At 46.6% G+C, this 23,438-nt stretch overlaps 1 protein-coding gene across 4 annotated transcripts in view; it reads left to right on the top strand.

The window, feature by feature from the left end:
• The window catches only part of Rgl1 (ral guanine nucleotide dissociation stimulator like 1), a 249,011-nt gene that overhangs the window by 200,842 nt on the left and 24,731 nt on the right, over positions 1–23,438 (top strand). For all 4 annotated transcript variants that reach the window (XM_032915394.1, XM_032915396.1, XM_032915392.1 and 1 more), the window contains 5 exons: positions 7,988–8,172; positions 11,143–11,267; positions 12,810–13,025; positions 16,472–16,575; positions 20,511–20,595. In XM_032915394.1, coding sequence (XP_032771285.1) covers positions 7,988–8,172; positions 11,143–11,267; positions 12,810–13,025; positions 16,472–16,575; positions 20,511–20,595 — 715 coding nt within the window. The remainder of the gene's footprint in view (positions 1–7,987; positions 8,173–11,142; positions 11,268–12,809; positions 13,026–16,471; positions 16,576–20,510; positions 20,596–23,438) is intronic.

The raw sequence follows: 23,438 nt of genomic DNA, 5'->3' as shown, positions 1-23,438 counted from the left end.
GAAAAGCCGAGTCCTGGAGTTATTCGTGCCTGGGGAAATCACAGCAAAAAGAATTTGAAAACTCTTTCTGGAATGTTTGTAATCAAAAGTCTTTCCAGAAAATCCTAATGCCCTAAGAAGGCAGTTGAAATTGAATGACTGTAAGGAGAATGAGGAGAGGAAGAGAAATTGGAGGGGCAGGGAGGTGGGGAACCCATCAAAAATGAGATGTAAAGCTGGGCATGGTGGCACATGCCTTTAATCCCAGCACTTGGGAGGCAGAGGCAGGCCAATCTCTGAGTTCAAGGCCAGCCTGGTCTACAGAGTGAGTTTCAGTTCAGCCAGGGCTATGCAGAGAAACCCTGTCTCAAAAAACAAAACAAAACCAAAGTTAGATATAACACACAGGCTCAGGCATGGAGGTGCTCACCTGTAATGTCAGCATGCTTAAGTCTGAGTCCAGCCTTGGGCACACAGTAAGAGTTAGTCTCAACCAAAGACAAATGCATCAACAGAACGGTGCAGTTAGGAATGCCTCCTCACTTAGAAGAACTAAAGGTTACAATGTGAGAGAATATGTACTTATCCTGTAAGTAAAACAGAAGAGATAGAGTGATGTGTCACATTAAAGAGAAAGCCATTGTCTTATAAATGTCTATACAGGGCAGAGAAAGAAAAAACCATAATTTTAAAAATGTTTTCTTTTTGTGGGATGTGAGTGGAGATCTCCAGAGGGGAAACTGGTGCTCTGACCGAAGAAGAGTCAGTCAGTGTCTTAAACTGGTCTTAAAGCAGTTTTCTTAAAAGAGAGAAAAATCAGAAATGACAGCATTTTATTTTATTTTAAGATCTATTTGTGATTTGTATGAGTTTGGGTACCTTGCCTGCATATGTGTCTGTGCACCATGTGTGCTAAATGCCCCAAGAGGCCAGAAGAGGTGTCAGATCCCCTGTGACCGTATTTACAGGAATTCGTGAGCCTCCATGTGGGTTCTGGGAATCGAACCTGGGACTTCTGTAAGAATTCTTAGTCAATGAGCGTCTCTCCAGCCCCACGATGGTATTTTTCTGCCTGTTGGAAACACTTAAACAGGCGCCATAACCAGTTATGCTTCTGTGGATTCTTATCTCAGTAGAAGACAGCAGGCTTTTCCCCTTGGGACTCTAGCCGCCACCTTTGCTGCTGTCTGGTGTTCATGCTGCAGGCGCTCTATTAGTTACCATGTATTTTCTTTTGCCAGCACAAATGTGCTGAGACCCTGCCCTCACTTCATAGGCCCATTAGTTGATGTTTAATCAAACTTGTGTGCTTTGGCCAAGATCAGGCAGTTAGTTCGAGGCCAAGTATTTACAGTCACATTCAGCTGGGCTTCACACGTAGGCTTTGGTTCTCAGGCCTATCATTTAGGGACAAGCCATGGGGTTTGCTAGCAGTAAGTCCACATTCAATACCCCAAAGCCCAGGCAATTTTGGCATTGGTGCCTTTAATCCCCACTGTTTTGTCCAGCTGTTGTTTTGTTATGACACCCCCAGTGGGGTCCCCAAACAGCTCTTGTGAAATGTGTAAGTCTGACGTGGTTCCCTCTGATGGTGATGGTTTGAAGGAACCGGGGAAAGATGAATGAAGACCACATCAGTCCCATCAAAGCAGGGCTCGCTTCCTGTCCTTGGTACCTGGTAGTGCCTGACACCTCCGAGGGACTCTCCCTCCAGGTGAAACTTCAGCAGGTTGTTGGTAGCAGCCCCCTGTTTATAATGCACAGACTCTCTCCTCAGACCAGGGAATTGGGGAAGGAGTTATCGAGGTCCTGAAATTAGAATTTTGATGAGTGGCTGATGCACTTTTCTAATAATAGTTCGAAGTTATTGATTGCTTAGTAAGAACAGTGCACTGCGTGTGCTTTAAAAGTTCTCCCAATGACCTTCTGTCCACCCAGAGAGTGGCCTGGGCGGTGGGAGAACAAGTCCAGGGCCTTACGGTGGATGAGAGAGCACTTGGAGTTAACCAAGGCCATGCTCTTACAGCATGGGTCCTTTCATTCTTCCCCATGATAAAAATGAAAATATTTCTCGTAAGTGTGGGAATGAAAGACAGATGTGTGAGTAACCTTGACTCCGGGTAATGGGGTCCAGGCGCAGCTCATCCTGCCCCACCATACAGAGCTATTTGTCTCTGTGTACCTTCCTCTGCCTGGTCTTGCCTTGAGGCATTTTTAACTGCCCTCCCCCACCCTGCCCCATCTGTGCTTCCTTGTGCTTAGGTCTTGATTTTGGCTTTGTTTCCATTTATTTCCTCTGGCCTATCACAGCCCCTCCCATCCCCACCCTAGTGTTTCAGTCCTTGTTCACCACAACCATCCCAGTGTGGCAATGGAAGGTGCCGGAAGCTGAGCACATGACCCTGACAAGTCCTGATAGCGATGTGTCCATTCTCCTGGGAAGAGGGGAGGAGAGAAGAAAGAAACTTTGTCCTTTCTCATCAAGGAAACCATCTTGCTGATCGCCTCAATCTGGCACTGTGCCCCAAGGCTTGGGACAAGCGTTCGGAGATTTGGAGAGCAAGGTGGAGGGCCCAGCTCTGTTGGGGTCAAGGTTGACAGAATGCATCACACCCCACCGGCATGGCTTGGCAGAGCACGGCCATGTTCCCCATGACATGCGCTGTGCTCTCAGCCTGCACTCTCTCCACGTTTGCTCCAGGACGTGACTGGGTTTGTAGAGAATGTCCTAGAATAAGGAAACCTTCTGCTGTTCCTCCAAGTTTCTGTGTCTTGTCTTCTGGCAGTGATTAAATATGATCTATCATCTCAAGTAGGCTCAAGGGCAGAAAAAGCATACCTCTAAGTGGACAGCATTATTCTTATTGTGTAGTGTAGTATGTCTCGGGCTTGGTAAGTACGCATCAAGGGAGAGATGATATAACCTCCCCCCCACAACGAACTGTTCTATTAAACTTACTAATTCCAGAGTGTGTAGTCACCATTGGAATTTTAAGATAATTTGATATACCTTCTCATAGTCTCTGAGTTTGTCACATCTGTGTTTTGAGGGCAGTTCCCGCTTTGGTGGCCTGTCAATCTTCTTGCTGTAAAAGTCTACGGTGACTATGAAGTATAGACAGTTTTCCCATGCTCGCCCCTCTACCAAGGCACCCTGCTAACCACGTGTTACCAAGTACAACCTGTGCTGGCCAGACAGTCAGTAAGTGTAGTATGTGTCACCGGGCATAGCATTTGTCACCTGGCATTGTGTGTGTCACCCGGGCATAGCATGTGTCACTGCGATGTGTTCAGCCCCTCTTTCTGTACTTTCATTAAACACTCCTCAAGCCTCCTCAGCGTTTGGCTGTCTTACCTCCAAACCCTTGCTTACAGTGCTCCTCCAGTTTCCATGCTACCAATTCCAATTCCTTCTTATCCTTAAGATCTCAGCTCCTAGGGGGTTGGGGATTTAGCTCAGTGGTAGAGCGCTTGCCTAGCAAGCGCAAGGCCCTGGGTTCAGTCCCCAGCTCCAAAAAAAAAAAAAAAAAAAAAAGATCTCAGCTCCTAGGGGGACCCTCCTGAAGCCTTGACCAGGTTCCCTGTAAAGGTCAGTACTTCTGTGGGTCCCTGGACCCTCTATTGTGACATTTTTCACATAATTAGTGAGTGGATATAGAAAACAAAAAGTACTCAGTGTGTTAGTTCAGTTAGTCACAGAGATTCTACCTGAGGAGGAATCTTAGACTTGACCTTAGCAGGCTCCATACGTGGGCCCATGACCATGTGTGTTTCTTTCCCATAGATAGACTTTTGCAACAGGTGGGCGATGATTCTTGCCAAGAACACCTGAGGTAGAAAACCGTATGCAGGTTTCCCCCTGCCATCGGGCCTGGCTGCGGGAGCTGGCCACCCATCTGGAATGTCCGTTAGACTCACAGCCCCATTTAGGACAGAGGAGTTCTGCTCTGTGACCCATCAATGAGTTGTTTGGAATAGAAGGCTGTTTCTCCTTACTGCAGACTGCCGTGTAGTCTTAATTTTTCCGTCTGGTTTGGTACTCCTCGGTCTACACAGGCGTCCTGTCTTCTGGTTAATACTCCAGTTTGATATCTCTGACTTGCTTTGCCTTAATGTGACCTCTGCATGTGTGCATGTTTATATGTGCCCACATGTGCAGTGTTTGTTTAGAGCTATGACCTTCTTCCAGCAGGTGTGGGGTCACAAATGTTGAGGCACAGTTTGTCTCTGTGATTGGTGGCAAATTCTTTGAGCTGATCCCCAAGCCATTTATCCTTCACAGTCCCTTTCTTTTGTTGCCTTTGGTAGCCCATTGTAAGCACATTACCAGTTCTGCCTCTCTTGATGTATCTCAGAAACTCCCATTGGCGTTATGTCACTTGAAATTACCACCGATCGGTGCTGGATAGATGCAGGGTCAGTGGGACTGTGTGAACAAACTCTCCAGGGTAACGAGTGGGCCTGACGGTGAGGCATTGGATTTTCCCTTCTCCCAGCTCCTTCCTGTTCTGCACACAGGGGCAAGTGACTTCCCCAGTGGAAGAAGTCATTTTTCCTGTGCATTTGTGACTGCAGCCAGTATCTCCCTTCCTGGTGAGGTTCCTTAATCCTCCCACTTAGTCCTGTTGAGGAGTGGAGCCAAGGCCAGGAAGATGGAAAAGCTGCTGTCCCCTCTCCTCTGTCATCTGTGCAATGTCGCTTTCCTTCTTAGAATCTTCACAGCCCGGCATTTGTATCTGCTGCTTGTTCATTGAGAATGGAAAGTTTCTTCCCAGGCCTGGCAAACATAAGGCTACTGTGAACTTCGGGCAAGGGTCCAGGCCTTTCCAGAAACCCTCCTCCGTTCCTGGCAAGCTGAGGAACACTGCTGGACAGAGGGCAAGGGTCTGCTCCTTTGCTTAGACTGTCTCTGTTTTTCCCTTCTCTGATTTCTTCCTTCTCCCCATTTATTCCGTGTGTGTGTGTGTGTGTGTGTGTGTGTGTGTGTGTGTGTGTGTGTGTGTGTGTATGCATGTGCGTGTGAAAATGCTTGTCCTGTCTAAGATTGCAATGAATTCTTAAAACCTCCTTACTCTAAGCCGTGACAAGACCACTGTTCAAGCAGATTAGGTGAGGAAGTCACGCACCAGAGTGAGTTAAAAGTGTTAGATTAAGGACAGAGTGGGCTGCACTCTAGCCTTTCTGGGCTCCTTCTGTAGCTAATTTTTCTTGCACACAGACTGTATGAAATGTTTTGGGGAACTACTCATCATACATGCACACAGATATAGACCAAGGCACCCATTTTATAATTGTTTACAACCACAAGAACCTGGACGTTGTTTCAATATCTGCCTGCCAATGAAAGAATCCTTAGATTCTTAGGTGTGTGCCCATGCAGTAGGACAGTGTTCAGGAGAAACTGTAAGATAACTCTAGAGCAGTGACTGGAGAGGTGGCTTAGCATACTGATAAGTGGGGAAAATGTGGATTTATATTTGCATGTGAAGTACACTGGATATGGGCAGCCACAGAAGCCTAGAAGTATATTCTGGAGTGTGGTAACAAATCCTGGGAGTGGTTTGGATGAAGGGAGAGTAGACATATTGCTTTTTAGTTTATATAGATTTGTGAGGATTACTATATTTGATAAGTGATCATTTTTTTATTTTAAAGTGAGCAACAGCTGTCAGTTAGGCAGTGGTTGATGCAGTAACATCACTCAGTTGCCTGTAAGTTAAGATTTCTTCTTTCTTAATTCTCTTCTTTCCCTTTTCCTTCCCTTCTCCCTTGCCCCCCTCCCTTTTGAATAGTTGGGACAAGGTTTTACTTTGTAACCCAGGCTGACCTGAGTGAAACTCACCCTGTAACCCAGACTGTCTAGAGCCCAGGCAGCCTTCCTGCCTCAGTCTCCAGAGAAATGGGATTGCAGGCTTGAGCCCACAGGCATGGCTTATAAATTTGGATATCTTTGTGGACATCCATTTAGATTATGAAATACTGAGACACTTTTGTTTTTACCTCAGTTAGATCATAGCTCCTTTTGACTTCTGTAGTGTGTTGTGAGATTGCAACTTCCCCCCTCCTCTGTCCTTCTCTCCCCTCTCCTCCCCTCCCCTCCCCTCCCCTCCTCTCCTCCTTATGATAGTTTAAATTTGTTTCATGTAGATAATTAAGTCATGTAGATGCCATATAGTCCACAGAAGTGAAACAGTGATGTACACATAGAGAAACAGTCACTGCGCAAACCTTCCTGCTGTTCGTATGTGAATTCTAAAAGCTGAGTTAACTCCTAAGTGAACTTTCGCGGTAGCCATTCATCGATTGCAGTTCAGCTCTTTGGTGTGAAAGTACAGCATGGAAGTTAAGACACTGTAACAAGAGGCTAACTTCCACTCTAGCTTTTAATTATATGAGCAATTTGTTTTAAGTATAGTGGATAATTATAATTTTCTTTTTTTTGATTTTGATTCTGATTCTGTGGACCAAACCCAAGGATACTTGTGCAAGGTAGACAAATGCTGTGCACTGCCATATTCCAACCCTTTAAAACCATTCTGTGGTTCTGGGGAGAGAGCGCAGGCTGCGAGATGCTTGCTGCACACACGAGCTTTATGACCCAGGTTGGCTCCCCAGCACTTGTATATAAACAACCATGTTGGGCATGGTGACATGAGTTTACCATCCCACTACCAGGAAGCCGAGATGAGAGTGTTTCTAGAGCCTGCTGACCAGCCAGCCTAGTCTAATGATGAGCCCAGGTCCCAGTGAGAACCATCTCAACTAACAAGGTGGACGACTCCTAAGGAGTGGCCTAGGAGGATAGGAGTTAACCTTTGACCTGTGCGCTCTCCCTCGTGTTCGTTCTCTCTCTCTCTCTCTCTCTCTCTCTCTCTCTCTCTCTCTCTCTCTCTCTCTCTCTCTCTCTCTCTCTCTCTCTCGTGGGTGAAAGAGTTTTGTCACTATAGCTAAGCCAAAGTGTGGTTTCTTTGCCTTGGGATGCACAAGGATTTATTGATTCCCCCTGGTCTCTTCTCCAGCCAATGTGAGTGAACACCCCTTGTGGTGAAGCTGTGTTATTAGGGAGGCAGAGTATCTGTGTTTAGAACAGGGACCCAGCCTGGCATGGATCTAACTCTGAGGTGTCTTTGAAGTCTTCTGACTATGAAGCATGGAATAATGACACTGCAAACAGTTTACCCCTTTGTCATTTTCCTGACTCTGCTCTAGAGGGAGGAGCTGCTCCTAACTTAAAGGCAACACCCTGCGTTACTCAGAACGTGCCCGTGGCATGCCAAGCACCCAGAGTGAACCTGGCTGCCTTCGTGCTTTGGCACTTGAGTGACCTTGTGACTCCATCAGAAGTCGTCCTGGTGCTGGAGTGTTGCTTACCCAGTTGTTCTTCTGTTTATCTTTCAGAGACCTAACTTCACCCTGTGGCTCCTGAGACACTGGGGTCTCATTGTAATTTGAGAAACAAAGGGATAACTTTATGAGGAAATCTTTGGTCCTTGTGCTGAAGCCCCAGTGACGTCTGTAAGATTAAACTGAGGCATCCCCAAAACCTAGACACTTCGTACTGCAGAAGGATTTCTGGCCTAACAGTAGCCAGTTATGTCCCAGTTATCTCTGTAGCTAGCTTTAGGTTCCTCTTCTGTTTTATCGAATTTGTTCAACTGTTTGTGTGTGAGGCTAAGGGCTGTCTCCAGCTACAGCACCGGCTGTCAGAAGACAATCTGTTAGCATTGTTTTTCTCTTCCCACCTCGTGGGACCCAAGCATCATCAAACTCAGGTCATCAGCCTTGGTAGACAGTGCCTTACTCACTGCCATCTTGATAGCCTGGCTGCTGGTCTTTAACTTGAGCAAATCCACAGTTCGTAGCTGGCGTTTAGATTGTTTGGAACTCAGTAAACGCTCTTCTCATCTTTCGCCTGCCGTGGATGCGTTTTTCTAACAACAAAACCTTATCAATCCCCCCAAGCTGCCTCCAGGCACCGGGCTCAGTGGGTCTCCCTCTCTCCTTCCAGCGCCATTGCTTCCATCCTGAGGGCCTGGCTTGACCAGTGTGCGGAAGACTTCCGGGAGCCCCCTCACTTCCCCTGCCTGCAGAAGCTGCTGGAGTATCTCAAACAGATGATGCCTGGCTCCGACCCAGAGAGGAGAGCACAAAACCTTCTTGAACAGTTTCAAAAGCAGGATGTGGATTCTGACAGTGAGTACCCGTTTGGTCCCAGAGAACCCTCCATTGGGACTCTGCAGTGTGGAGGCTCCCCATGTATTGACTCAGTAAGAAACCCTGTACCTTCAGATAATTGGGATTGGTGTGAAATTATTGGACTGAACTTCAGAACCTTAAAGGTTTAGAGTGAAAAGAAGGATTTTCAAGGCTGGATTTATGATTTTAAAGATTAAATTGTAAACCGGCTCAGAGAAGCTAAGTAATTGCCTGGGGTTCCTGCTGTGACCAAGAACAGAGTTTCCCTGATTTTTTTTTTTTTTTTTAACTTTCCCTTGTCAGCATGGATTGGCTTCTTCTTCTCTGCCTACTGTGTTCTATCAGACGTAAGCGTGTGACAACCAACCAACCCTGTGTGGCTGGCCAGGGTCAAGTCCACTTCCCTCTTACAAAAGCTCGGAGGGGATGTTTCTCCTTTGCCCTAAAAAGCAGTACTGTCATGTCCCCTGGCAGCCTCCATTACTGTCATCTACCGTCCCTAATGGCCGAATCAGAGGAAGTTTCTGAGGCTGTTTTTTTCTATTGAAGCCTGACCTCTAGTTTCCAAGGACAAATGCAGGGCCACCACTGCTGGCCATAGAGTGTGTTGATTGCCAAGCTCTGAAGAAATTAGTCATGAGGTTCCATCGGGCTCCAGCATGGTGATCCTTTCACTGAGGTGCTGGGTAACGGTTTCCATGGCAGCTGACCCACTTGGAACTTCTGATGGGCACTTCCTTGAAGTAATGCCCGATTTCCTCAGTGAGGGAAAGGAAATGGCTTCTAACACAGATAAGGGATGCTACCCCAGAGCCAAAGCAAACACAGTAACCTACAATTCCACCCAGTACCTGTTGACTGGTTTGTATGTACTGGGGACCAGAGAAGGGGAGTGCAATTACACTGCTTGGCTTAGATTGCCAAAGGCTTTGTATCTCAGATGACTTCATCTGCCGGGAATGTGTGAATACCCGGGAAGCTCCAGCGCCAGACTTCAGCTCCCTCCAGGGCCTCCCTCCCTCTGCCCGCCCTCCCAGCTTTGTGCTGGAGCAGAAAATGCTGCTGCGGCTGTTGCTGCTGCACTGGAGCCCAGCTCTCCCCACTGGGGCTGCCTCTGGCCTCATGCCTAATTGGGGAACCAGTGGGACCAGTCATTGGTTGTCTCCAGCTTAGGGACTGGAGGGCAGAGTTCTTTTGGCAGGCAGAGGCAGGGACCAGGGAGGTGGCCTGACTTCACAAAACCTTTTAGGCAATACCCAAGAATGAATCTTTTCCTAAGTATGGGCAATTGTTACCAAGAATGCTCCAGGCCCTGTTTATGAAGTACAGGCTCCATTCCTGAAGAGGAGTCTCTTGGGAGCTTGGTTCCTCCCTCCAACCCCCCCAGGTCCCACTATGGAAAGCAGCGATCTTTCCTGGATGTTCACTAAAGTAAAACTGTACATAGAGATTTTTATATAACCCCTGGAGAGCCAGGCAGGAGCAGTGAAAGCATAGGCCAGGCCCCAGAGAGAAAGGATCATAGTTTTCACATGTAGTGACATGCTAGGTTCATGCCAGATTTACAATGAATGAATGAATGAATGTGTGAGTGAGCGATGTTAGTCCTTACCCTGTACTGTCCTTCACAGAAGCCAACAGCTTCTGCATTGTTTTACAGGTATTAAAGTATATTGTAGCCATCAGGAGGGATAGAAGGCTCTTTGAACTTTTGATTGGCACATCAAATTTCTTCTTCTCTAAATGAATAAATGCCAGATTTGAGTGGAGAATTAGTGACATCAGGCTCTACCATCCTTCGTGGGATGGGATTTTAGCTCTTTAATGGGTACTTTTGCTTAGGATAACAGGAATAGACAGTGATGGTCTCCTGCCTTTCCCAGATATAATCCAATTCTATTTGTATCAGAACCTTCAACTCTGAGGTCCAGAGCCAGTCCCATAATCACAGCCCTGCCACCAGAGTGGACAGGTCGCACATGGCACTGGACAGGTAAAGATCTCACTTTGGGCACCCCATTTCTCATCGGAAGCTTTGAAGAAGCTGCATCAATTCAATACAAGATGCCTAACAACCTCCCCCATAAAGAGAAAGAAAAGGTTTAAAAACATAACCATGCTAAGGGAGAAGTAACACGGAACTTAATTTCCACCTAGATACCACTCTGTGCAGCTAGGTTCTCCCAGCCCCAGAGGAAGTGCAGTTTTGACAGGAAGAGAGCAAGGAGCTTGATGGGAATGAGGCTGGGAAGCAATTCAGGCCTGGGAGAAGACTTGAGTGAGGAGGCCAGAGGCTCCTGCAGCTGGGCCTTTCATTCAGCGTTTCAGACGCGCTCCTGGGCAGTGATTTTCGTTGACTTCGTCAGGCTCTGACCTGTGTAACTTTGACAGATGATCACCTGTCTAGGCTTCCAGGGCATTTACTTTCAGTCTGTTTTATGCCTTTACACTCCCTGTGTGGAGCCTATGTGACAGCATTTGAGTCTGCTAAATACTGTTGAAAGTTCTAGGGGTCTCATCCACATCTGTGAAACCCAAATGACCTGTCCCACCTTACCCAGCACTGGCTGGCCGCCCTGCTCGTCTTTTAGGCACCTGGTTCTCTGTGGCTCCACAAACAGGGCTTGCAGGGCTGGGCTGTAGGTATTAGCTGGATTAGTCCCGGAAGTGACATGGAGGATGGAGTTGGGGGGGCTGAGCTGAGGACTGTGCTCGCGTTGCCTCCAGCCTTTGCCCAGGCTAGCCTCTGAATGATCTCTCGGGGATCGCTCAAGGCCTCTCTGATTTTAATAAGAACTGAGAACGCACAGGATCAGGTCTCCTCTTTTCTCCAATCCTCGTTCATCTCTATCTGTGGTTTCCTGAAGAGTTAGCCCTCTTCTTCCTGACTGAAAGTAGTGTAGCTTGGCACTATGAATCAAGCCTTCTGTGGCACCCATTCACTGATTGCTTCCCCACTGTGGACAGATGGACTTCTCAGCACCATGTCCTTCAGCCCGGAAGAGGAAGAGGAACTGGAGAGCGGAGGGTCAGCAGAACTCACGACCTTCTCAGAAGACCTCGTGGCAGAGCAGCTGACCTACATGGACGCAGTAGGTCTCCCTGCCGGGTCTCAGATGCCCCTCCACTTACCCGTGGGGGGTGGCAGCACTGTTGGCCCAGAGAGGGCAGCGGCAGCACGGGGAATGTGCTACGAGTCCTTTGGAGTCTTTGAGAGAGTCTGTCTGTAAAAGGAGAGTTCAGGCTCTATGTGAATCATTCCTGTGAATAATTCAGGCCCGGCTCTTCTTGCAGTCCTGGGTGAAAGTGCATTTTCCTCAGAGCTCAGGTCACAGAGGGAAGTAAGAATTCTAATCCTAGTGAAACAGAATCTACCCTGTTCTGTGGGTATTTCTCTCCCTTTGGACTCATAAATATTTCAAGAGCTGAACTGTTTATTTGAGGGTTGTAAAGGGGTGAAAACCTAAGTTAGGATGAAGTGAGCTCACTGAGTCCACATGTGACCAGATCTGGCAGCCTCCATGTGTGCTTCCTGCACACTTGAATCCTGACTGTTCCTGTGCGCTGTGCGTACTTGGTTGTGCTCGTTACATTTCATAGCTGGGAGTTTGCTAGAAACAGTCCAGGAATTAGCAGTGACCCTGGTTTCACTCCTCAGCACTTGCAGCTTATGAAATGGCCGAAGTTTCCATCCAATGGGAAAGCAAATAGAGTATGGAAAGAAGACTGCGTAGTCTATATGGAATACGTGCCGGCCATCTTTCTTTATACCAGCTTTTGTACACCTTATACTCAGTGTACAAAGGAGAATCTGATCCATTCAACCATTTGTTGTTGTACAACTGCTGGAATGAGGGAAAGATTAAAAACCCGGCTTTTATTGCTTTAAGGAAAAGACCTGAAACCCAGGCTTTAGGTCCCGCGTTCTTCTGTGAGTCTGTGAGACTGATTTTTTTCCCCTCTGTTAGTTTCTCTCTCTGCTTTGAGAAGTGAGACTCAGTTGCTCTGCGGGGCGTGGCATGTGTTACTCTTACCTGAGCTTCCTTCCAAGTGGCCCCAGAGCATCTGTTCGCATGGTGGACAGCCGGTGTTCTTGAGTGTCCAGGATTTTGAGGTTAAATGGCCATTCCCACTTTCCTCTTTTATTAGTAGCACCAATCTTACTAGAGTCACTTGACTTTTGGGGCAAGGTAGGTAGATAAAAATGGCTTTGATGATTTAAATTTTCTTTTGGTCATCTTTTTTTCTTCAGTTAAGCAAATTTAAAAGATCACGTGGGAGTCTAGGAGTGGCGGCTCATGCCTTAAATTCCAGCACTGGGGAGGCAGACACCACCGATCTCTGAGTTTAAGGCCAGTCTGGTAAATGTAGCGACTTCTAGGACGGCCAGAACTACTTGGAGAGCTCCTGCTTCAAGAAACAAAACCACAACCACACAGGCAGCACAGCACGTGGGCCCTTCCGATCCACTCGTCCACTGTGTGTTTTTGTGTTAAGATAGACACCATGTGGCAGGGCGAGCAGAGGAGGATGGCTGCTTGTCCACTTCCACACCACTGATTTCCAGATGTGCCAGATGCCGCGCTGTGTAAAGCCCCTGCACATCCCTTACGTCAGTCCTTCTTCTGTTTCAGCAACTGTTCAAGAAGGTCGTGCCGCACCACTGCCTGGGCTGCATTTGGTCTCGGCGGGATAGAAAAGAAAACAAGCATTTGGCCCCTACGATCCGGGCCACCATCTCCCAGTTCAATGCCCTCACCAAGTGTGTGGTCAGCACCATCCTGGGGAGCAAGGACCTCAAAACCCAGCAGCGAGCCAGAGTCATCGAGAAGTGGATCAACATTGCTCACGTAATTATCTTTTAAAAGACTTGTCTTTGTGTTTGGTAGACGGTCTTCCTGACATCAGACATTATGTTCTGTTGAGGCTCGGAATCTAGCCTATCGGAGCCGCCACTCCCACCCCACATGACTTGTGTCTAACACTGTGTAGAGAAAGGCACAGTCTCTAACTTGTCTTTCTCTATTTTGTGAGTTCCTAGTGTGTTCAAGTTTATCCTTACGCGATATTAGATAGACCACACCTGATGTAGCTGTACAGGTACCAGACTCACTGGAATGATCTCACCCTATGCAGGACGGTGTCAGCAATAGAAGTGGTGTAGGAAGTAGAGGAGGGAAAGCTATCTCTGAGTAGTGTGATCAAAAAAGATAGTAGTGAGGCTGGAGAGGTGGCTCAGCAGTTTAGAGCACAGCTACTCTTCCAGAGGACCTGAGTTCAATTCCCAGCAACCACATGGTGGCTCACAACCATCTGTAATGAGATCTGATGCCCTCTTCTGGTGAGTCTGAACACAGCTACAGTGTACTCATATACAATAAATAAATCTTTTAAAAAAAGCAAAGAAGGATATCCCTTCATAAAAGAGAATTTTAGGTTCTTGAAGATGAACGTTTTCTTCTGGGGAAGAAGAAGGTACAGTGAGAAGGATTGTGGAGTCAGTTAATGTATAAATACCCATTAGTCTATGTTCTGGGTCACAGCTAACCCTCAACCCGGACTCATTTAGCTTCATGTCCCATTAGATGTATTTTCCCACTACTCCTTGTTTTTAGGACACAACACCCAAGTCTGTCACATTTCTTTTATTGTTCTTGACCAAAGAGCAAAGCCACAATAGTCCAGAGAATTTGCCTTGTTATGAGTCTTTAAGATGGCTATTAATTACCCCATACATGTTCTAAACACACACACAGACACACACACACGCAAGCGAGAGACAAAGCATACACATTGTAAAGAACACACACACACATACACACATTTACACACAGACACTCTCATACATACACACACACACACTCACACATACACACACACACACACACACACAGACACACTCACACACACACACACACACACACACACACACACACACACACACACATACACATACACACACAGACACACACACACACACACACACACACACACACACACACACACACACAACACCAAGAGACAAAGCAAGTACATTGTAAAGAACTCACTTACTTTTCCACAAAAATAACTGCAAAAAGTTTCAAGGGAACATGGTACTGGCAGACGGTGTCTCTTTCTTCTTATAGAAATGTAAGAAAATATTTTTTGTCGCAACACTTATGTCTCAAAAGCAAATGGTCTTTATGCCTCAAATTCACTGAACTACTTAGACAGCCTGAACACCTCATCCCTGTGGGGGCATAGTGACTCAAATCATGACTTTCAGTTGAAGTTAAATATAGATTGTGTGTTTACCTGATAAGGAGACTCTAATAACTCCAGGTGTATTCCACGTCCCATAGCATGTGCACAAAGCCAAGAGTCCTTAGCCTTAGTGTTACAGTGGGTTTCCCCCAGTGTTGAATATGTTATGTCTCTTGAAATTATAGAGGATAACTTCATAAAACACTGAAATTTGCAGGTAGTTCCCTGCCAAGATTTATTTTATTCTTCTTTCATTAGTCATAGTCGATTTTTGTTGAAAAAGAATTTTGAAAATTGGTATTAATTTTACATGTAGGAACTGTTTCTGACCTGATGTGGGTGTGTGCCCCAGCCTGGCCTCTGCTGCCATTTTGGATTTGCACTGCATCTCTTGGACTACGCCTCCTTTTCTAGAAACAGGACTGGATGCTTCACGTGTTCCCAAAAACCCTTAGCCTCACTCAGCCCGTTACTGAATAATGTGTTCCATATGTTTATTACGATGGACATGATATATTGGGGCCTGGGTGTCTTTATTTATTACAAGTTTCCTGGTTTTTAGAACATAATTTTGGGATGCTGAACCTTTGTTGAACCATGCTGTCAGAGAGAAGTTTCCAGACAGCAGCAGGGCTACACCCCCTCTCTCCCCCGTCTCGCTTTCCTTTTCCCTTCCTCCCTCTCTCCCCGCTTCCCTCTCCTCCCTTCCTTTCTCATTCCTCCCTGCCATTGCCTCCCTTTCTTCCCTCTCTCCTCCTTTCTGTCTTTTCTCTTTCTCCCTCTTCGTATATCTCACTTCCTCCCTCTCACCCCCCCCACCTCTCTCCTTCTCTGTTTTCTTTTTAAATAAATGGGACATCAGAACATTATAAAAGACTGGGGATGAATTTTATGAAGTACATTGAAATTTACTCTGAAGAAAACATTTGAGGTTTGGTTAGTGTGCAAACTTTTGTCACGACAAATTGGAGAGTTCTGTTTTTACTTCATAGTCCAGATCAGCATTACTTAGTAAAATGATTCTTGAAGTGAGTTACATTTATGCCCAGCCACCCTGGCACCGCTTGCCTGACGTGTTCTGCATGAAGGCAAACATGTGCTCACTCAGTGTCGTCTGGTGTGACCTCGGTCCAGTGCATCCTGCGTGCTTGTGTGCAAAGCGTCTCCTCTGACCTAGACAGACAGCACGTTCACCGGATGCGGCCACACCCCCAGGCCAGCCAACCGTGGACTGGGATCCTTTCCCTGTTTTACTGGCCCTCCTGTCCATAGGGGTTTTGCCTCCAGGGCCACTGACTGACTGCTCACACTGTGGCTTGACCCCTTAGGTAGAGCTCATTTAAGCAAGGAGCCTCTCTTCTTACCCAGAGAACGACACCCAGACTCTTTCCTCTCCCTTTTCTGTTTTCCTTTAAAACACTGCCAAAATGAATCTTATTTTTAAAAGCCCAAGTTATTTTGAAAGCATTGAAGTACCAAGGTGTTTCTGAATGCTTATGATTGTGGGACAAGCCAATTTGAAACCAAATGAATGTGTGTAAAAATATTCCCCCTTTGGCCAAGACTGTGAAAGCTGAAGTTCAACTTGTGGTGAATTTTTATTGCCAAGTTATATACACCGCTCAGGCGTCTTCGTACCATCTGAGCTTACGGTGGCTGCTTCCCAGCTCCCTCGGAAGGCCTGGAGGGCACAGGGGTCCTGCTCGGGTGCCTGTGAGGCTTGCATGTGCTGTGTGCTGAATAAGGCTGTGCGCTGCTCTCATGTGCGCGCACCTCCTCGAGTTGTTTTTACTGGGAAAGCTGGAAACCATAAAACTGTAACAACAGCGCAAAAATATATTAGAGGGGAAAAACAAGCCTACAGTGCCAAAATCTATAAAGTGTTTTGGTGACTGGGGTGGGAGGAAGGAGCCACTTTTTGATGTCCAGCATTTGTACAGCTGCCGACTTCGTGGTAAGAATTCATAGCAGCTGTAATACCTCTAACACAGGAAGCCAGCAACTCACTGATATTTAAATGCCTCGTATGTCTTCATCCCTCCCCACACAGGAATGTAGAATCCTGAAGAATTTTTCCTCCTTGAGGGCCATCGTTTCCGCTCTACAGTCTAATTCCATCTATCGGTTGAAAAAGGCTTGGGCTGCCGTCCCCAAGTAAGTTCCCCAGCGCCTGCTCTGTTGTTCTGGCCAGGGTGGTCGGCTGCCGCTTGCCTACCAGGGGTCCTGGCTATCAGACCCTTATCATGTGACAAGAGGAACATGTCTGAACCCTCCGTGTGTGCCAGGAAGGTGCATTAATGCATTTCAAGGGTGGCAGCTACAGAAACCACACTCACTCTCCGCGTGCTCCAGAGCCAGGGTCACCAGCCTGTCGGTGACTTGGAGGGTGTGCTTGAGCGATGAAGTCAGGCGACTCTCGTGGCTTCAGCCTCGTTCCTAAGCCCTGAGCTGCGCACAGCGCGAGGGATAACGTGCACCATTAGGATGTCAGTTTTTGAGGTTTAGTAGGAAGAGATCGTGTTCTTCTGCTTCAACACATTAAACTATTGTAGTGAGGGGAAGGCAGGGTCCTGTCACAGCTCCCGACTGACATTTTGTGTGGTTTCATACTCTCCGTCCAACCTCGGGACTAATCAGCAACACAGAGATCTTACTCTGTCGTTACCGTATTCCTTCCACCTCTGGGACTTGGCTTGTGGACCAGAGGCTTTTTCATTCCCCAAAGGAAGGGACAGTTTGTTCCCATATTAGTTCAAATTTAGAAGGTGTCCTAGAGTCTCTACCGCTGTGATAAAGCACCCTGACCAAAGCGACTTAAGGAAGAGGGCTCCATTTTGGTTTACAATTCTAGGGCTGCAGAAGGTGTGTCAGTGGGAACAGGAAGTGGCTGGTCACATTGTATCTACAGTCGGAAAGCAGAGCGCATCGGATGCTTGTACTGAGATTGTTCTCTCTTTTTTGTTCAGCTCAGGACTCCAGCCTATGGGATGGCATGATTCACATTTAGGGTCCGGTCTTAGTTACTGCCCTATTGCTGTGAGGAAACACCACGATCAAAGCAATTTATAAAGGAAGGCATTTGATTGGGTGTTGCTTACAGTGTGAGAGGATTACTTTATGATCATCATTAGCAGGGAGCATGGTGGCCATCAGGCATGGCACAGGAGAAGTAGCTAAGAGATTACCTCTTGATCCACAAGGGAAGGAGAGAGAGGCAGGGGGAGAGATGCTGTATTTACCAGGGGCTTCGGAACCTCTAAGCCCAGCCCTAGTGACACACCCCCTCCAACAAGGCCACACTCCCAGTCCTTCCCAGCAGTTCTGCCAACCAGGAACCAACCACTCAAGTATGTGAGCTCATGGGGGACATTCTGGTTTGAGCCACCACAGGTGGGTTTTCTCACATCAACCAAATCCAGGTTTGTCTTTTTTTAAAGACATAATCAGAGATCTATTTCCATGGCGATTCTAACATGGAAATCATGCTATTAATCCTGTAAGGGGCCCACACTAGCAAACCAGAGTTTTGTAAGTTTACGCTGAAAAATGGGTGCCAGAGGAGATGAGAGGCTAACACAGGCGATGAGAAGTCACCGTATCCGTTAGGTTATTCTTTGATACTTTAAAAAAGGAGTTAAAATAAATGGCGCTAATCACCAAAAGCAGAGCAGGTGAACCTCTGTGAGTTGGAGGCTAGCCTGATCTACATAGGACATTCCAGGCTAGCCAGGGAGATAGTGAGACACACCCCCTTAAAGTCTTGATATTCTTTATGTTCCAGAGCCATGGACGCCACACCACGTGGACTGCAGCTCGAGCATAGACTCTGCAAATGCAGTTTGTTTTTCTTTCTTGACTCCCACTCTTGCTTCTCTTCCTCTCTCCTTGCTTATGATTTTTCAATAGTGCATTTACCCTGAACAAGAGAGACGAGTTGATTAATTTTCCTCTGAACATACAGTTAATGAAAGATATGGGTCCCAACGAGTCATCAGTTGGCAGATATCAACTTCCCTTCCCCTCACTACTGTTTCCATAAACAAAGGAATGGTCAGACAGTAAAACTCGTCTGACTTCCAGGAAAAACAACCATGATTTTTAGTGACAAGTACAGTTGACTAGTATAGGAAGTCACCTCACTGGCCCAGGATTTCTTCTCTGGCAAGTCTGAGTATTAAACTACAACTGCAAAAACTAGCACACATGGGGGCTGGAGTGATGGCTAGATGATTAAGAGCACTACATGTTCCAGGCTCTACTTTTGCCCAGGAGGTCAATCCGAAGCCACCACTTACCTGGTGCTCAGTAGACATCGCTGACTGAAAAGGATGTGGTCCTGCAGGCTGGCCTCTGACATTCTAAGAGCTGTTTCTTGTGGAGGACCCGAATTCAGTTCCTAGCACCACATTCATTTGTGACTTCAATTCCAGAAGACCAGATGTTTCTCATCTCTGGATGTCTGAGGGCATTGTACTGTTACACCTCACATACACAGACATACGTAAACACATAATGAAAATGTTTAAAATACTAGTCCACAATATGCGTGTTTTAGTTTCTTGATTACTATCTTAGGTTTTTACTGCTGCAAACAGACACCATGACCAAGGCAACTCTTATAAGGACATTTAATTGTGGCTGACTTACAGGTTCAGAGGTTCAGTCCATTATCATCAAGGCAGGAGCATGGCAACGTCCAGGCAGGCATGGTGCAGGAGGAGCTGAGAGTTCTACATCTTCATCTGAAGGCTGCTAGTGGAAGACTGACTTCCAGTCAGCTAGGGTGAGGGTCTTAAGCCCAAGCCCACAGTGACTTACTCAGGGCCACACCTTCTAATAGTGCCACTCCCTGAGCTGAGCGTACAGACCATCACAGTTGCCAAAGAGAAGATCCATTCTTCCAGCTGGCTTTTAAAACAACTTTTCAAAAACAAAAGAACAAAAAAAGAATTCTCAAAACCCAATCCGGTTGGACAAGTGTGATTCGTTGCTGGGTTAGTTTACGTTTCAGGAAGGATGCTGTTGAACATCACAGGCTCTTTCCACACCAGCCTTGTGTGCGCTCCATGGCTAAATTTAGGGGGAGCAGAGTCAAGGTGTCTGTCTTACCACTCTCATCATGATCTTGTACATTTCTAGCTTTCAGCAGGCAGAGGCTACCTACTTAATTCTTTCTATTGAAATACTTGTATAATTGAGTTCTTAATTATTTTTCTCCAAAACAGAAATAGTTTTCATGGTTTTGTTTTACAAATAATATTATACTCATTAAAATGCAAATAAGTCTTAATAATGGCCTTATATGCTATTTTATGATAATGAAGATGCTGTTTACGTGGAGATTTGGTTGCTAATCATTTGTGGCCTTCAGAGTCATCCGTTCAATGGCTGTGGAGAGAGCTATGTGCAGACAGGCAGGGTGCTCCTGAGGGGCAGTGCCTAGGGAGGAGCCTGAGCCCCACAGGTGCTTTACTGGGTCATCCTGCAGAGGTTTCCTATGTACAGAGGAGAAAATTAAAACAAGAAAGTTAAGCAGTTTGTTCAGGAGCACTAAGGAAGTAGTGAGGTGAGGTTTGATAGGTGAGGTTTGAACCTGTCTGCCATAGCAGAGCTATGATGGGGCCACCCTGGCTCTGAGAGTAAGAGCTCTCGCCCAGGATGCCAAACATTTCAGTTCTATATCTGTAGCTCTCAACAGTGAAAACGAGGGCAAGCTTTTCACCATGACATCTTTCTCTCTACAGTTAGGTGTCTGGCCAAGGTGACTGACCTCCACAGGACTCTGCGTGTATTACTAGGATAAATGCTTTTTAAATTTCCTAAAGGAAACATCTCTCTAGAACTTGATGCCCCAAGTGAATGATCATTCTTTAATTAAATAGGTATGATTAGAAAAGTTCCTCCTCTCGTTCTGGTAGCCATGTTCATCCTTTACAAAGGTATGCACGCGAAGACAGCATCAGCTCTGTTTGCATAGCTCTCCCCACATCCTGAGACCCCAACAGTCTTCCCAGTGCTGAAGCCAGCCAAGCCTAGGTGTTGGACTTCTGGATCTCTGTTGCTTATTGTTTCTTCGTCTTGTTTCTCAGGGACAGAATGCTGATGTTTGAAGAACTTTCAGAGATCTTCTCTGATCATAACAACCATCTCACCAGTCGGGAACTTCTCATGAAGGTGAGGATCCTGGGGAGCCCCTGGTAACAGAGCAGCTTCAGCTCCTTCAGCCTCCGGGGAAGCAGAATTTTTATCTTGTACATAATCTGGGAAACTTGGGAGTGAGAAAATCAAAGCCCAGTCTCCTGCTTTTCCTCCTTCCGCCCACACAACTGACATCAACACCTGGATTCCAATGTGTGTGTGTTTAACAAGCAGATACCCAGTGCTATAGGTTGCGTGGATGAGAGGCCTTGGGGTATCCCTTCCTAGCAGCACAGTTCTTACAATGACAGAGGCCGACCTGCGAGTCCACGTCCTTGTTTTTCAGTCAGCAGTGCTTATTGAGCACCAGATAAGGGGGGGCTCTTGAGCCTGCGGGGCAGAGGTAGCCTGACTCATTCTACTCTAGAAATGTGTTGAGTGCCTAATGCTTATGAAAGATTGAACTTTTCTTTAGAAATATGAAGGTTGATAACAGCCTCTGTGCCTAGGAGTTTACTCATAGTTGATGACGATGGGCACTATACAATAATCACTTACACAATGACAAATAACTTCATGCACAATCAGTGGTCAGTTAAAGCAGGCCAGTTACCATCAGCACAGTTCTCTACCATCCATGTTGGTCATCTTTATAGATAGCTAAGGCCCACAGGTAGATGTAGCCTACCTGTAATTCCCAAGGTCCGCACCTAACATATAATAGAGCTGAATTGTGACTCCAACTTACGGACCATCAAGGGCCCATGCCTTGTTTTCCCAATGCCTAGTACAGTGCCTTGCATGAGCATACATCCAGAAGCCATTGTTTGACTGCATGGACTACTGGGCTTCCCGTTCACATAACTGTCTTTTTCCTGCTCTGGGTCCTTCTAGGAGCAGCCGAGACAGAGTGGGTGGTTCATGCTGATGTCTGATGAACTGCACACTAACCAAACATCCATTCCTGGGATTATGTTACTCCTTGTTTCACAGCTTTCTGGATGTGCAGACTTTAAATGGAAACCCATCTGGCTGGAAGGACATGGCTTAGTGACCTCCCAGTCTGCAGCACAGAGCTAGACTAAGTGGAGCCGCACAGTGAAATCCCACTAGCCCTGAATCACCCTTCCCAAGGCAGATAAATTGAATTGTGTGCAGCTCAGTGCCTGGTGACAGTCTTCTGGCTGAAACCTTAGAGGCAAGGCTATATCTAGACATTAAAGATCTCATAAACCTTTCTGAAATGGAGACATCCACCTCGGTACTCTAAGTTAAATGTCATATAAGGCTCAAATCCCCATGAACTGAGGAACTTGGCGATGGATTGAGGTGACTGTACATTGTCACGGACGCTGGCTGGAATGCCTTGGGCGGTCTGTGTGTATGTGCAGAGCCCTTCCCGTCATCTCTGTTGATCATTACTCATGTGAGCTGTGTGGTTCTCAGTCTAACTTCTCAGCACAATTGTAAATAATGAGATCAAGGTACTTAAGTTCTCAAAATAAGCACTAAGGAAGACTCCTGGACCCTGTTTCTAGTGTGTTTCTCCTAGACCGATTTATAGTTGGGTAATCTTGGTTTAAAATGACCTATCTTCTACTTGTGGGTGAATGAAATGTGCTGCTTCTCTAGTACTATGGCCCAGACAACAGAATAATTAGCAAACATCTGTGGTTTTCCTTCTAACTGTTGAGAAAAGGGTTTTTTTTTTTTGTTTTTTTTTTAAATTTCTTTTCGAAGTCTGTCTTAAATTTATTACATCCTTATGGTTTCTTAAACTTGGAATAATTATGAATCATTGAATCTATAGATTTCAAAACAACAGGAAAGCAGAATACCACCAAAGTTTGGTTCTCGTACCTCTTGGTAGATGGCAGTCATCCCTGGTGACAGTGTCTGAGGACCTGCCAGAGCCTGGCTCTGGTGGCAGTGAGTGGGCAGTGAAGCTCCACAGCCTGCTCACGTCAAGGCTCACACTGTGAAGCGCCACCCAAACACTAGTGTCCAGTAGCTTTCAAGCCACAATTTAGCCATCATATCTTAAAATGGAGCCAGCACCCAGCAGACAGCCACCTGAGAGCCAAGTCTCTGAGGCCCAGGAACAGCAGACGGTGGCTGGATTCTGCCAACGCGGAGATGAAGGAGAAGTGAGACCAAGGGAGAAAATTTGCCTAGGGAGAAGGGCGGAGGTTAGAGAGCACAGGAGGAACAGGGATGGATGTGAGAGGTCGGAGGAAGCACCGGGAGAAGTTTGAAATTCGTCAACACAGAGATGATTGAAGTCACTTCCAGTAATAAGTCTGTAGGAAAACAAAGTGACTTGGGAAGCAGGAAGAGGAAGCAGGAAGAGTAGCAAGGAGTGTGGCCAGCAAAGGAGGCAGGAGGAAAGAGGCAGAGAGTTGAGTCGCAGGAGGCCAGGGAAGCTCAGGAAAGCTCGGAGGGCACTGTGATGGGGTAGCCCTGTAAAGAATTCCGGGCCAGCAGAGGAAATGAATGCTGATTTTGGGTGTGACGAGTGAATGGACTTTCAGTTGATACTCCATTGGGAAGAGCTAGCAACAGGCAGTCACATCTTTCTTTGTCCATTTCCTTTTCTTTGGACAGTGTTTTACTGTGCAGATAACCTTGAATTTATGGTGTACCCCAGGCTGGCCTTGAACTCATGATCCCCCTGCCTTGACTTCCCAAGTGTACAGATTACAGGAGTGCACTGTGCACGGTTCACTTGTCAGCTTTGTGTGAGGCTGCAGCCAGGGATGGAATCTCATTCTCACGAAACTACAGTCATGAAATCAGGAAATCTTGCTCCTTGTCTCTGGTCTTTTACTCCCTGCTCATAGGGTGGCATCTTTAGTGTCCTTAAAATCTCTCTGTTGCTT

Source organism: Rattus rattus, chromosome 10 (genome assembly GCF_011064425.1).
Source record: "Rattus rattus isolate New Zealand chromosome 10, Rrattus_CSIRO_v1, whole genome shotgun sequence".
Classification (NCBI taxonomy): Eukaryota; Metazoa; Chordata; class Mammalia; order Rodentia; family Muridae; genus Rattus; species Rattus rattus.
This window is presented reverse-complemented; position numbering and strand designations above follow the sequence as displayed.